Below are 15,944 nucleotides of genomic sequence, written 5' to 3'. Positions count from 1 at the left end.
GAGTCACGGACAGGATCGGCAAGATACTGGAGAAACACCAAGTAAAAACCATTTTTAAACCAACTCGAACCATCCAACAGACTTTGAGATCGGCCACGGACAAACGGGATCCTTTATCAGCACCAGGAGTCTACAGAGTTCCGTGCAGCTGTGGAAGAGCATACATCGGCACCACAAAACGAAGCATAAACACTAGGATTACGGAGCACAAACGAAGTTGCAGATTGGGACAAACAGAAAAATCCGCAGTAGCGGAGCACGCACTGCTAGACGGCCACCAAATACGCTTCGACGAAGTGGACATTCTGCACCAATCTGAAAGATACTACCCGAGACTCACCAGAGAGGCCATCGAAATATTTAAACACCAAACACACATTTTCAACCCCATTTTAACAGAAAATATGAAATTACGGCACTCAATCCAGATTGGAAGCGCGTTTTGCGCCAAACAGCATGTGCGCCAAAGTATTGGAACCCCCACCCATCCCCCACGCATGAGCACACACGGCTAGGCTGCATAAATACGACGGGGAAACCAGTCTTAGTCGGCAACCACGGGAAATCACTTCGCCCACTGCCTCATCGCCTTTGATGATGTCCACTGCAGTTGTGGACGAAACGTCAGGAAGAAATTCCCATAGACCACGGCTTCAAAGCCCGGAAAACATTCCTAAATGTATGTTAAAATATTTTAACAGCGTGTTCTAGTCATTTTAGAGTGGGGTCTTCTTGAATTTTTTTTTAATTTGAGGTCTCATTTTTGAGATATTTGATCTCCAAAATAGCTTATAAGCTAATTGAGGCATTCTATGGTAGTGTTGTGTAGTTTACTTTTATACAGGGTAGAAATGTGGAAGCCTTACTTTAGTTTTGTTCAGGACTTTTTTGTGTGCACCTAAACTTTTATTATCATAATTTTTTTAATTAGTATAAGTTATTTATCAACTTTTTAATCTCTTATTGTTTTTTCCTAAGACCACTAGTTTGACAGCAAAAAAATAAATAGTTTCGGCTTGATCAAAACTTTCCAAGCCGTTGGATTGGGAGAGGTCAAGAAGATCCTATAAACTCGCCTCCTAAATGTCCCGATCTAAACGCGCTTGATTTTTACTTCTGGGGCCATTTAAAAAATATTCAACAGAAGTAAATACAATTGAAGAACTTCAGAAAAGAATATTTAATATTTCTAACAAAATAAGAACTTCAGTGCAAACTTTACGATCTGTAAATTTAAAATTCATTAAAATACTGCGATTATGCCAAGAATGTCAAAGTGACCAATTTTAACAGCTGCTAAGTTAATTTTGTTTCTTTATATGGTTGCGCATATTGTTACCATGTTATTATTTAAGTACAATTTATTCAAACTTAATAATTGTAATCTGAACCAAAATACACAATTTAGAAAAATAATTTAGGTTGTTAGTAATCAACTAATAATGCGTACCAAAATTATTATACGAAATTAATTTTAAAAAATAACTTAATTACTTACACATTTTGAGAACGACAAAGAAAACAATTTTATTTTTTGCGGACAAACAATAAGAGAGAAAAGTTGGCAAAAACTTGTAGTAATTAAGTTAATTACTTATAAATTATGCCGAGAAAAGTTTAAGTGCACGCAAAAAAGTTCTGAACAAAACAAAAGTAGGGGTTCCACATTTCTACCTTGTATAAAAGCAAACTGAACCACGAAACACGAACCACACATAAAATGGCACTCAATTAGCTTATAATGTATACCAAAATTAAAGTTTCTATGTTTAACCGTTTTAAAGGAAAACAGCAAAAACTAATATTTTCCGCCATTTTGGAAATCAAATATCTAAACAAGGAAACCTCAAATTTAAAAAAATTTTCAGCAAGACCCCGCTCTAGAATGACTAGGAGAACACAAATATTTTAACAAATTTACGGAATACCCTGTATATCTCCCTTATAAAGCATACTCGACATTTGGGGTTCACACAAAAGCTTCTTCATTAATTCAATTGCGAATTGTTATTATTAATGAATTTTCGTACCTGTAGGCATTTAGGCTCATGCAATGCTAGAGAAGCAGTCCCAAACTCTCTTCCGCATATGTAGCACGTCAAGGTCCTCTTTCCCGACCCTCCTCTCGAAGGAGTAACGCTCTTCCTTTGCATTTCAGCAGTTTTGTCAGAGTTGGGGGACAGTGCTATTAATTTTGAAACCACCGCAGCTCTATTGGCTGGAGAAGGTAACTTGGAGACTTGAGCTGCAGGGTTTGGAGGCACGTGGGATAAATGTGCTGATGTTTTCACTGGTGATGTAGCTTTTCGGTTATCAGCGATGACATTGCCAGTTTTTGATTTGTATTTGATGGCTATGGGCTTTTGTACGATGCTTTTCACTGTAACAAAAAATGATCGTTCTTAAGGCGTATCGAGACCAAGAAATAATGTTGGACCGGCCAGCTTCTACACATTAATGTTTTTATCAACACCATATATGAGTCCCACGAAACCTACTTTTAGGCAGATTGAAGCTATAAACTGAAAAACCGGTACTCTTGTATGTGCACATCGACAATTACAACCTCTACGATTCGAAATTGAGAATTAATGATTTAATTGCTCAATTAAAAACTTCATAAGTGGGTTTCCAGCTAAGCGCGTTTTTTTTTTCGCGTAAGCTCGATTGCGGATTGTTGCACCGCCATTAATCGGTATGAAACATCATTCTTTAGAACCGTTTTCCTTGTCTCAACAACGGTGAAAAAAATGGAAATGGATTTAAATCGGGAGAACGGGAGGACCAAGCCTTAAGTCATCAAGAGGATAAAATCCAGTGATTTGGAAAACATTACTTTTAACAAGAGTATCTTTTCAGCTTAGGTACGCTTCAAGGTATCGGAGAGTAGTCCTTTGGTCATTTTATACAGGCAATCATTTTCAACTTGCACTTCAAGCTTTCCCAACAAAAGGACTAAAAAAAATATAAGAAAGTTCATAGAAAATCACCCAGAAAACCTACATGGACACTAATGGGTTTTTCGGGTTTTTAGGCCGTCGTTGGGTAGAATTTTTTCTTGACGTTTCGCAACCACGAGTTCTGATGATCAGAACAGTGTAAGCCTTCAAGCAAACCAGTTCTGAAGATGCAAGCCACTCGTGCTTGCGAAACGTCAAGAAAAAATTCTACCTAACGGACGGCCTAAAAACCCGAAAAACCCATTAGATTCGAGGAATGGCCTCGAAAGTCTATCTCTTTTGATACCTACATGGACAGTTTGTGCAAATAACTTGAAAACGAAGTCAGATACGAAAAAACAACAAATTCAAAAATTTGTTCACTAGAAGTCAGTGGCGCGTGATGTTTGTGCCCATGGATAAAGAATATCCAAGAATCTATGCGTAGTATGCGAAATTCAGGCAACTGCGTTATTACAGCATTAACGCAAAAGGTGTCGAAATGTTCAGGACAGTTTTTAGTAAGTTAATATCGAAATTATACGAAAATTTTGTAATTTTTGTTTTACTCTTTTGTAAATTCTACTATGTTTTTGTAAATTTTGTTATAAAAGTTGACAATTGTTATTGCGTCTTTGTCAATTTTGCCGATTGCATCCAGTGCAAAGCAAAATATAAACCTACATTAATTTTTCGTTTGTTATTCAAGTCAATTCAAAAGTCTATTTGACTTCAGAATAAATATAATAAAGGCAAATTTGAGAGCTTACCCGACATATTTTTAGCAGCATTAACTGCTTGTTTCAATTCACATACTAATAGAGAGTCTGTTTAAACAATCGTTCATTTTATTTGATACCTTAATTTAGAAAATTACCACAAAACATCATGTTGAGTTGATTCGTCATATCGTGGCCAATTAAACCGGTCCAACCTATATCGCTTACAAATTAATCATGACGAATGCCTAATAATACAATAGTACTTAGCGCTTCTGATGTATTTGGCAAATAACGTAATATTTATTTTCTGAAATAAAAATAAATTAAATAATTGCCGTAGGTATATTAAAATGTTTTCATTTTCATTAGGCCTGGGAAATTCATTGAATTTTCAACGCACCAGCGCAGTAACTCAGTTCCGTTGCTGGAAAAATGTTGATGACTTTTTGTTTACTTTTTTAGATTTATTTTAAAGGCCATTTATTAATAATATTTTTAAAACTTCAAATTTCGGAATTCTCCTGTTTTAGCCAAGTTGCTCTTTCCTCTAAATGCTCAATTTTCTAGTTTCACTTAAAAATTATGACAATCTTAAGGTATTTTTCGCGATAAATTATGAAATAAATTTCGAATTCTTCGTCGTGAAAAGTTTTGAAATCTCATTCCAGCCTCGGATTTGAAACAAACATCAAACAATTTTATATAAAAAAACGAACAGAATAAGCTAAAGTTTATAACAGATTATTTGGAAATCTCCACACCTCCATTCCTTTGAAAACTGTAGAATTTGTTAAAAAATGTGGTTTCTTAGTTTTGACTGGATTTTTTTTTCGCATTACTTTCTACTCAAAAATGCTCTATTGTGTAGAGTTTCACTTAAAAATACTCACGATCTGGAGGACTTTTACGCGAAAAATTACAAGCTAAATTTATAGGTTTGTAAAAATTTTACAAAAACTTTTTTGAGTGTCGAATTTGAAAAAAAATATAAACTCCTACTGTTTTTTCCCGAAAATCATTAAGGTTTTCTCCAAAACCGATCACAAAACTAAAAGTTTTTAATCGAAAACGCAAAAACGCATTATTTTCTGATGATTTTCTTCTTATTTGACAATATATTGTCCTATTATAATGGGATATCGTCAGCCAAAAATGACAAAATTAATTTTGCTAACTTTAGAAAACCAATTTCAGTTTCGAATTTGGCACAAAAATCAAATGATTTTATTCAGTTTTTTACCGAAAGTAATTGGGTTTATTTTGAAAAAACGACCAGATATCAAAAGTTTACAAAAACTATTGGGAAAATTCGCCGCCCTCATCGCTCTGAGAATTTCTGAAGTTTCTTTAAATTTTCGGGTCATTCCAGTTTTAGCAAAGTTTCTATTAAGCAATTCTTTCTCCGCAAAAATCGTATTATTTTTTAGTTTTACTTAAAATACTGGCAAACTTCAGGTATATTCTGTGAAAAATTAGAAGATAATATTTATTGGAACACGCCTCTTTAACGGCTTTGCAAAAATGTTTGGCAAACTTTTTGCTGCTTCGAATTATAGACAAAACCCTAATAATTATTTCTAGGTCTTTTCCCAAAAATATTTTCCCGAACTGAAAAAGGTAAAGTTCATAATCATTTATTCGGAAAACCCTTGGAAACTGGAGGAGTTTCTTCACTTTTAGGTCAATATTTCTAAACAACACTGTCTCTAAACAGAAAAACCGCGTTTTTCCCAACTTTTATGCAAAAAAAATAAGAGATTGATTTTACGAGAAAACTCGTCGACTTTCTTTGGAATCAGTTCTGTTGCTGGGAAAATCTAGATTATTTCTTTTTAGTTGTTTGAACAAAGTAGTAAAGCGTTACTCATAAAACATTTTTTAGATGTGAAAATTCCGATCTCGGGTCTCGTAAAGCTTTAGCAAATGATTTATAACTCATTAACCGATGAGTTATAACTCGTTAACTTAGAGAGCAGCAACAACTCAATAGCGCAACTCAACACACTGTTACCCCGACTTACATTCCATAACCGTTTCTTTCTATGAGAAGGCCAGTTAATGAGGATTTAAATTGAATTGTGTTTGTATCACTCGACTGCCAAATTAGAAGTTTTGAGAACAATTTATTTATTCTTATATCTACCTCTAAGTAGTTCCTGCTTTGAGGAAAGGACTGAGAACATCGATTTACGTAAACGTTTAAATTTTTGAAATAATAGTCAGCCGCAGTTTTTTTTACAGTTAAATACACTCTTTTTTTTTTAATTATAAGTAAAGCGACTAGTGAATTGCTAATAACAGAAAAGTTTTAATTACACCATAACAAAAGATAAATTTACGCGACCATTCCTAGAAACTGGTGAGTTTTTCGTGAGAAATAGAATCTGTTCCTGCCGTTTTGCAATCACGAGTGGCTTGCATCTTCAGCCATTGGTTACCAGGTGTTAAACGTCAGGAACAAAATATATTTCAGAAGGGCCTAAAAACGCGAATAACTTCGCCAGTTTCTCGATAATACTGTTTGAAATTCTATAAATTTCACTGAAAATTAAGATGCAGCTTTCAAACCATCACCAGGTAAAAAAAATCATATTTGTCCGGTGAAATTCTACATTATTTTGCACTTACATACTTTTTTCATTCAACATATAAACAAAATATTTCATCTGCCACAGAAAAAAAATTGATTTTAGATAATTAAGTTGCTGCATATATAAATATAGATAAATATTATTTATTTATCTATAGATTCTATAGAACTATAGCAATATTCTAATATAGATAATTACATTAGAAATTCATTAAGGCACCTGGTGGTGGCCAAAATTTGGTTGAAAACAAGGAAGGAATTTGAAACAAACGTTTTATTATGCATTCTATATGATTGCCGGGCGTACAGAATGGCGTGGAATAATAATATGCAGTTTTTCTCAGCAATTTCCATTGAGCACATAATCAAAGCAGACTTTTAGCGGGCCTTCAGAATTACCGCTAGATCTTTCTTCAAAATTCAATTAAAAAAACATTGTTTTATTGAAGAAACTAGACATTTGCCACTCTAATTAGTCCAAACGAATTCAATAGTTCTAATTTTAATTCCAAAAAAGTTTCCAAATATACATAACTGCACTACAAAGCGTAGGTACACTAATTACACGTTTATCCATAACTCTAAACAAGAGCGAAAAATTTTGAAGTGTAGTTAGAATAAAATGCTTTTCATGTGCTTTTCAGGAAAAGTTATTCTTTTCAGTTTATTTATTAATGAAGCATAATCAATAAAGTGCGCCCATATACTGTTCCTGAAAACGCTGGGCCTCATAACTAATAATTTTTCCAGGCGCGTTGTTTCCGCTTTTTACTATTTTACAGCTACATTCAAACATAAGGTATTGTTATACTATTTCAAAATCCATATTGAAACTTTTCACTTGATTAATAGTATTAACAAAAAACCCAAAATCGAAGTGAACTTACCAGGAATTTTTACCGGTTTCGAATGTTCAGTACCTCTTCCATTTCTGGGACTCGATTTCATAGGTGTAGCAGGATGACTATGAAACCTTTCTGGCTGGTCCGGTCTACCGCAAGTTTTGCATGGAGACGGCAGTTTGGTCGATTTTTCTTGGTCAGGGGACGATAATCGAGTATTCGGAATTCGTATTGTTGTCAGATTCGGCTTTCGTGATGGTACCTTTGGAAAGAAATACAATTGTGAAGAAAGCATGACATTCAAAAAGTACCAGTAGAACTGGATAAGCTAACACCTTTAAATATTTGTGAGACATGTGAGACACAGAAGTGAATAAACTTTCAACCTGAAAAACCGGCCAACACAAAAAGTTCCCTGCAGCTCTACAACGCTCTACAAAATAGAGGGTTTTTGAGTAGAAAGTATAGCAAAAAAAATTAAGTCAAAACTAAAAAAACACATTATTCATCAAATTTTACAGTCGTCAGAGGGAGGTGACGAGATTTCCAAATAATCTGTTATAAACTTTCGCTTAGTCTGTTCGTTTTTTGATAGAAAATTATTTATTTTTGTTTCAAATTCGAAGCAGGAATTTCAAAACTTTTTACAAAGCGACAAAGGATTCGACATTTATTTCATAATTTTTCGCGGAAAATGCCTTAAGATTGTCAGCATTTTTAAGTGACACACATCACGTGGAGTAAATTTGAAGAAAATATCGTTTGCATAAAAACCTCGTCCAATTCTCAGAATTATTAAAATTCGGTATTCCGGTCAATAAAGGAAAATTTAAATTTGCCTCCTCTTAATCGAACATCCGGCCGCTTAAAAATTTGCCAGCTTAGAAAGTTTATTCTTATTAATAAATACATATATTTAAACATTCTAAATTAATAAATAAATAAAGTTAATTTTTCCATTGTCAACAATTTCATTTTAAGCTTGAAAACGCAACTAAAAATGTCTGTCAAGTGTAGCACAAGAATTTACGTCTTCATATGCCATGATAGTTGCCTAATCTGCCGTGAGTGTGCTGGCTGGGTATAATTATGCCAAAGTTCTCAATTATAATTGAAAGCAATATAGTAGCAAGTGAAAACGTGAAACAATTCTTACCTTTAAGGTTTTATTATTATTGGCATCATTAACGCTATTCTTTAATGCTAAAATGTTGTTTTGCTTGAGACGGCAAATCACAGAATGATTGTTGGTTCCAGCCCTGGTTGATCTCATTGCTGCATTTAGTCGAGTGCTCGGTTTTGCGCTTTGAATCACACTGCTCTCATCATCTTCGTAACTATCATCACTCGGATCAGCTTTTTTCTTTTCCTTTTTGAATTTCTTGCAGGTTCCCGCGCTTAGAAGACTATTAAAATATTAAACTTGTTATTGTAACACGTTTGCATTCGAATCAAAAATATTTAATTATTAAATTTATTTATAATTTTTCACGATTGCATGTTCGCTGTAAGTTTTTTTGAAAATTATCGAATTACCGTTTATTAATACCTTTTTTGCCCTATGGCGTTGCTATGAATGAGTGAAATAATCCGCCAAATTCGAAACTGAAATGGGTTTTTTAAAGTTCCCTGCAAAAATAATGCTTTTTTGCGTTTCCGATTAAAAACTTTTAGTTTTATGATCGGTTTTGGAGAAAACCTTAATGGTTTTCGGGAAAAAACGGTAGGAATTAAATTTTTTTTTGTCCCGAATTCGACAATGAAAAAAGTTTTTGTAAAATGTTTACAAAGCTATAAATTTATCTTGCAATTTTTCGGGTAAAAGTCCTCCAGATCGTCAGTATTTTTAAGTAAAACTCTCCAAAATAGAACATTTTTGAATAGAAATTAAAGCAAAAAAAATCGGTCAAAACTAAAAAACCACATGTTTTAACAAATTCTACAGTATTCATAGGAATGAAGGGGACAAGATTTCCAAATAATCTGTTATAAACTTTCGCTTATTCTGTTCGTTTTTTGATAGAAAATTGTTTGATTTTTGTTCCAAATTCGAAGCTGGAAAGGGATTTCAAAACTTTTTACAAAACGACGAAGGATTCGAAGTTTATTTCATAATTTTTCTCGGAAAATACCTTAAAATTGTCAGGATTTTTAAGTGAAACTTTGGGCTTTTGAAATTAAGCTGTTTGCTTCTACTTTGGGCTATTCAAATGGTGTTGAATCCATTACATATTTCGTTAACATACCATTTTTCAGATACACCGAGTCTTTTTTAAAATATCTCTTTTCAACAGGTCGCGTGTTCTTTGCGTCGAATGAATCGCGTTTTTAGATAAAAGGTATAAATACAAGTGCGGTAGTATATTCTGACTGCATACTGCAGGGTTAAAGTTTTCGACTCGAAATAGACTTTCATTGTGTGTTTAAGTGCCGTGTGCATTTTTTTGATGATTAATTCACCGAAAATGGAGCATGGGGCGCCAGCTTGCGGAAAGCTGGCAAGGAATTTTTTATGATCTATGAATTCGTTAGTTTGAACTGAGTTTAATTTAGAATAGAACACATTTTCTGCTGTACTAAACACATTTTCTCCTGTCTTTCCAGGTGGCACGATGCAGCTTTCGGTAAATTTCGCATTACTTTGTCCCTGGTAGATGTAGAACATTTCCCCGTCTTTTTTTGGCATTTGCTTTGGAATGTCTCCTGTGATAAGATCATAATGTGGAGCTTTTTTTAAATTTATAATAGTTTTCACCTCTAGTTACTTCTTTCAGTGTAACTAAAATACTTGTCCTCCTGATATACATGCATATCCCAGATGCCATTTTGTTCTAGAATTGGAAGCATTTATTGGAGTGGTCGGTTAAATCTTCTGCTGGCGTTCAAAAGTGAATAATCTGAGCTTTCCTCATTAGTGAATTCCCGTAAATAGTTTTTTTTGTTTCGTTATTAATTTCCTCGTCTGCCTGGACTGTTTAAAAAATTCTTTAAGCTTAGATGCTACCAAGTTTCTGGAATTTATTTTTGTTCATTAAGCAGGGCTGGAATTCTGTTTAAATTTAAAGAAAACATCCAGTTCTCAAGGAACATAGAACAAGAAACTCGATTACACATTTCCAACGTCAGTCATCCACTTCTAAGAACTACAACTTATTCTTCTAACTAGTCAATCAAGACTTCTCCTCATTTTATATTTTATTATGCTTTTTATATTTTCATATTAAGTCACACTTACATTACATTACAACAACAAGGATTTACTCATAAAGCTACAATATTTGAAAGTATGTACCTTAATGGTCTGCCCGCATTTATTTTTTGCTTCATTGCTAAAGGTAATCTGCATAAATTTGTGATATTCAGGAACTCCTTTCGAACAATGCTCATGTCAATTTTGCCTGAAACAAAAAAAACTGATTGATTGTAAGGTATTCGCAGATGATTTTTTTTTTAATTCTCAAGAATATGTTTAAGAAGTGTTATTTTGTTACGAAATGTCGGTCAAAAATGTAAATCTCGAGTGGTAGTTGTGACCATTTTTTTTTTCAAAAATCCACCGATATATCACAGGAAATTGACTTGATTTTGTTCTGCGGAGTTAAAAATTAATGTGTTCAACTTATTAAAAGTAGTGACTAGCTTATAGATCGCATGTTTAAATCAAGAAACTAAACACTTTTTTTAATGTTATCCTGAGTACACAAGTAATGTTGAAAAAAATAATCATAAGCAATTTTTGAGACCGCGTTGGGTTTAATAGAAACAAGGACTCGCATCATGAAATGACATGAAAAATCATTGAAAGATTTCGCACATATTTTTACATAAGTCGAAATTTTGAATCAACTGCGTATTAAAAAATTTGTGGTGGCGGAAAAAATCTCTATAGTTCTATCAACTTCTTAATGTTAATGAAAGAAACGTAATTTACAGGTTCAATCAAATATATCTGCTGTAGAATTTTTTCATTCATTCAATTGTAAATTTTTTTATTTAGTTTTTTGGACAATATCTCAGCTCTCTGTGAAAATAATTTTTTATAATTTTTTTTTACTTCATTTTGAATCATCTTGTATACAAGATATCTATAGAATACCAAGGAGAAACGATGAAATAAAATCAAACTCAGATTTAGAACTGCTATATTATTATCTACTTCAACTTATATTTCTGTTGCCACAATTTTTGTCTCAAAAACGAGTCTTTAGGTCTCATTTTGAAAACATTAATCGGTTAAAGTTGCAGGCATTTTGGATATTTGCTTTTCTCTAACAAGTAGATTCGAGTTTTGCCGAAGTTTAGATGCTGTATTGTTTGTTATAAATTAATTTTAAATTTGTATTAAAAACAATGTACTTTGCTTCATTCAACTGTGCCAACGAAATTTGAAATAGACCCTAATACATTATTTTAGATAATCGGATTGTGGGCAATTAATGGTTAATCTTCGATTAATATAACTACAATTGACATATATAATTATTTATTTTTGGTATCCAAACATTTCAAATGATTTTACGGTTAAAATTAAACTTTCTGGTTTTACTCACTTATATATCGGATATCCAAAATTGTCGGCTTTTCCAAAGTCGCGGTCAACGGCCTCTTACGCTCTTCATCCCTATGTTTCTTCTCCCTTTTTAAAGGCCATGTTTTAGTGAAAAGCTTAAGACCCGAATTTTTCGGCATTTTCTTCAAGTCCAAGAACAATTTTATTGAACGAGACACTTGAAACGCGAATATAAATGACGAAGACGCGCGCGTGTTTTCCTATTGCTTGCTTAAGCGTCACTACTTGCTACAAGTGGTAACGAAAGTTTCACCCTTAATGTGGTCGTATAAGTTCATTATTCACCCTTGGTAACAGCAGGAAAGCCATTCGCGGACTAAAAACAAATCCGGCTTGTTTCCACGATATTGGACAGACGTGAAAGAACAATAGAGTTTTCAGGTCTAGAGGGATCGGGATTTCCCATAAGAATGTTTCAACGCTTTAATTGTAATTAATTATTATATGAAATTTCAACTTGCTATTGAATGGAAATAAATAAAATGTGCTGAAAAGCTTTAAGTATGACAAAATTGAGTTGCAAAAACAGGATTTTCTATATAAATTTGTGTATTCAATTTTTAAACACTATTCTTATAATAACACATAATATAAGTGTGCAGTAACTTGTATATTCCAAAATACTTGCGACTTGCACGTATTAAGCAATTAATAATTTTATACAATTAACGATATCAAAAAAGTGTAGGAAATTTATCGTTAACTTGCACTCCCTCAACAAGTAATTGGGATTCTTCGTCGGTTCCTTCATATTTGTAGGGACAAACACACACGATACAATTTTGTATGGATGGTTAGGTTTCATACGCTTAAGAAATATAGACACGTTATTTTGAAAACTCTCGTAGGAGCAATAAGGCAAATATTCGGATCGACCATTCTCCAAGGGCTTACTTGGAGAGTAGAGAGTACGGAAAAGGGTTTTAAAGAAACAGTTAGCTTCCTTTTCGAATATATGTGAGGTTTGAAGATGTACTTTATGCAATATTTTATGGTAGTTTATTGATCAGTTGGATCGTCATTTATTGAAAAACAAACATTTCTCGCTCCTTTCAAACCTCCCGCGTTTGTAAAGTTTTGTAGGTTTGCAAAAGGGTAGAAACGTGTTTGGTGCTTCATCTGTGGGGGGTTGTGCAATCTCGCATTGCCTTAGTGTCACATTATAATTAGTAATGAAAAATTATAGAACGTACTAGCTCTATAACTAAACCTCTTTTCTTTTAAATCCCACTCGCAAACCGTATGAATTGCAGCTTTTTAAATGTAGCCGACCAATCACATATATTTTAAAACAGAGTACCAGTCACCTTTCGTGAGACCCTACCTACATGCTTCGCTTGAAACTGTTCTTAATTATTGGATGACTAAATTTTCCAAAAAAGGACATGCTTCTGCTTCAGTTTGCACCCACATGAAAAATTGGTCCCATGGATTACAACAACTGCAAATAGATTTTTTAGAAGATGTTATATTAGACATCAAGCATTACTTGCTTTTAATTGAATTAAAAAAACACGCTGATTCTGTATACATTTTTGGTTCGGTTTCATTAGGTACGTCTAGTACACAGCCCCAGTTTGGAAAGATGTAGAAACTTGTAAAAATTATCTTTGACATTGCCGAACCCATTTGGGACCGCGTCTCCAGCTTAAAGCAAAAATTAAAACTTCTTGTAAACAATAATAAGGTCTGTTTTTGAACTCTTCTTTAACATTGTGGAAACTTTACCGGGAATTGACCGGCATTCTGCTGCAATTCGCCTTTTAAGATCATCAATATCAGCAGGTTGTGTTTTATAAACAATAGGCTAAATAGTCCCCAAAGAAAGAAGTCTAAGGGTGTTCAATCCAGTAATCTTGGAGGCCATTCAATTGGTCCCCTTCTGCCAATCGATCTATCCGGGAATATATATCAATGTTAGAGAGGGTTCGAAAATACTATTGTTGACAGGAAAAGAGACAACATTTTGAACAACTTATACAAATAGTGCATAAGTATATCCCATGAGATTTAATGTAGAAATTTCTCTTCCGTAAATAAAAAGTGATTTTTCTCGAAGTAAAATAATCAATAAATCCGAAATCAATTGGTTAAACTAGATTTTCTTACTGTTATCCAACAATTTTAACGGTGTAACCGAATCTTCTAACCATTTATTCCTTCTATAAGGAGCCCCAATGACAATTTTTGTTGAAACAATAATCTGAAAACTAAAATCGCAATGCAGCCAAGTTTAATTCTTTCTGTAAATTTGAAAAAAAAAGCTGCAAAGTAGTAACTAATGTAAAGAAAATTGAACGCCCTTTAAAACGATATGTCACTTGACCCCCACTTCATGGACATGGAGTTTGAGTCGGAAGAACGAGGATCCAAAAGGATAAGGTATGAATTTCCAAGAGATGAGGCAATTGCTGGACTTTTGGAGGACAAGTTGGACTCACTTGAAAACGCGGTTGAATGCGTTGAGGAACTATTGCCTAAGGTCAGCAAAGACATAAGAAAATCAATCACCAAGCAACTCCTGAGGATGAAGGAGTTGTCTAAAGGTATAAAGGGCACACAATTACATGTGTTGAAACAAAATAATGCACAAATGAAGGACATCACAAGGATGATTCAAAATTCAAAAAGCATCAAAAGTCAATAAGGCTCCAACCACGACCTATGCTGGAGTGGCGGCAGCTACGAACAACTCAGTAAGAGTAGCAGGAATAAAGAAACCCATAGCAACGGGTAAATCTTACAAGATTCAAATCTCCTCAGATGGCGGAAACGCCACTGGAGAGGAATTAAAGAAAACAACGATGAACACAATCAGGCCAAAAGAGGTTGGGTTTAAAACCGAATTTATGCCACAAAAGATAACAAGGTCATAATCGAGACATCGGACGATTGCATAGAGGAATTGAGAAAGTGTGCTGCTCTAAAGACGATGAAAGTACAAGTCAAAAGTCTAAACAAGTTTTTCCCTAGATACTAAATACCTACTAAATCTTCAACGTTCCATCAGAAGAGTGTATGACGGGGAACGCCTCTTTGCCGAGTATCATACTCACGCTAGGAAATTCCCAGACTATGTAGCATCGACATCAGTCAAATCATGGGATGAATTTGTAGATTCGGAGCTCACCAAAGATCCCTGGAGCTTACCATATAAATTGGAGGCAGAGAATTCCCGCAAGAAGGCGAACATTGAGCTCTCATTGTTCAACTCCGAACAACCTTAATACCTTGATCGACGATCGATTCGAGGCCTGGAAAATGCAAAGGTCTTCAGAAACAGCCAGGACAAGACTACCAGATTTCGGAGAACAGCCGACAGAGGACAAGCTTCTGATGCTAGGACCAAATCGCTTACTAGAGTTCCTAACGGATATTGGTAACTCGGACTTCCTCGCCTAGTTTGTCAGACATTGATCAAAAAGAGCAGAACAGTAACCACAAGGTAAAGAGTAAAAGTCAAGACCCAAACCATTATTAACCTACTTGCTTGCAGTAAATGGGCAAAGCTCACAAATCATTCTTAAAAAGCGCATAATGAAAATGCAGTCATACAGGGTGATTCAAAATTGGCTTCATTCTTGTGGAGGTGTTGTCTGGCGCTGTTATAGGAGTACAGAAAAATAGTAAAATAAATTAATTGTTACTAAAAACTGATAAATTTGCAAAAAACTATATCAGAAATAAAGCAGCAATGTTTTTCAAGGTAATCTGCCTAATTAATATTGCGCAAATACCTGTTGCTTCGTAATTATTTAAAACTCCGGTAACCATGGAATTATACAGACTGACAATAAGATAAACGGTAGATTCAACAAGATTTGTTGACGAAATGTCAACCTGTTCTCATAACCCCGAATTCTGCGGGGTTTTGTGTTTACATTAATAATTCATATATGGCGCGCGTTGAAGCACCATGCGTTTCCTCCCGGGCCTACTTATTGGACTCGTCAGTAAGGCTTAGGTAGGCCCTGCCTACCGACTAAAAAACCCCCTACTTGTTTGGATTTCAGGCGTAGCCTCTTAATCCATTTGTCGCTAGTTGGTGTTAGCTCAGGTATCCGGTATACCGTGTTGCGTCTTTTATTCCGTCATCCACAGATGGATGCGGTGGGCTGATTCCTAGCTGGCTACATGTGTACTAATTGTTCCGCACTAAGATACACTGTCCGATTGGGCAAACTGCAGAAGGCTAGTTTGCGCAACCCGTGTCGTGTGCACTTCACGAGTTTCACAGCACTAGTTGGTGTCTGGGTCGCTTTTTCCTTGAGGTGGTTTCCG

At 34.5% G+C, this 15,944-nt stretch overlaps 1 protein-coding gene across 3 annotated transcripts in view; it reads right to left on the bottom strand.

Annotated features, from left to right (window-relative positions):
* LOC109543851 (zinc finger protein 474) overlaps positions 1-12,014 on the bottom strand; it is a 51,309-nt gene extending 39,295 nt beyond the window's left edge. Inside the window, exons 1-5 of one of the 3 annotated variants that reach the window (XM_048667400.1) lie at positions 11,644-12,014; positions 10,386-10,491; positions 8,250-8,499; positions 7,139-7,355; positions 2,031-2,380 (exon numbers count right to left, since the gene is read on the bottom strand). In XM_048667400.1, the coding sequence (XP_048523357.1) occupies positions 2,031-2,380; positions 7,139-7,355; positions 8,250-8,499; positions 10,386-10,491; positions 11,644-11,782 (1,062 nt within the window). In that variant the 5' untranslated portion in view covers positions 11,783-12,014. The remainder of the gene's footprint in view (positions 1-2,030; positions 2,381-7,138; positions 7,356-8,249; positions 8,500-10,385; positions 10,492-11,643) is intronic. The other 2 variants (XM_048667399.1, XM_048667401.1) reach the window with 2 other exon arrangements.
* Between the last annotated feature and the right edge of the window lie 3,930 nt (positions 12,015-15,944).

Source organism: Dendroctonus ponderosae, unplaced genomic scaffold (genome assembly GCF_020466585.1).
Source record: "Dendroctonus ponderosae isolate FM_Combo_2020 unplaced genomic scaffold, Dpon_F_20191213v2 Dpon_F_20191213_6, whole genome shotgun sequence".
Classification (NCBI taxonomy): Eukaryota; Metazoa; Arthropoda; class Insecta; order Coleoptera; family Curculionidae; genus Dendroctonus; species Dendroctonus ponderosae.
This window is presented reverse-complemented; position numbering and strand designations above follow the sequence as displayed.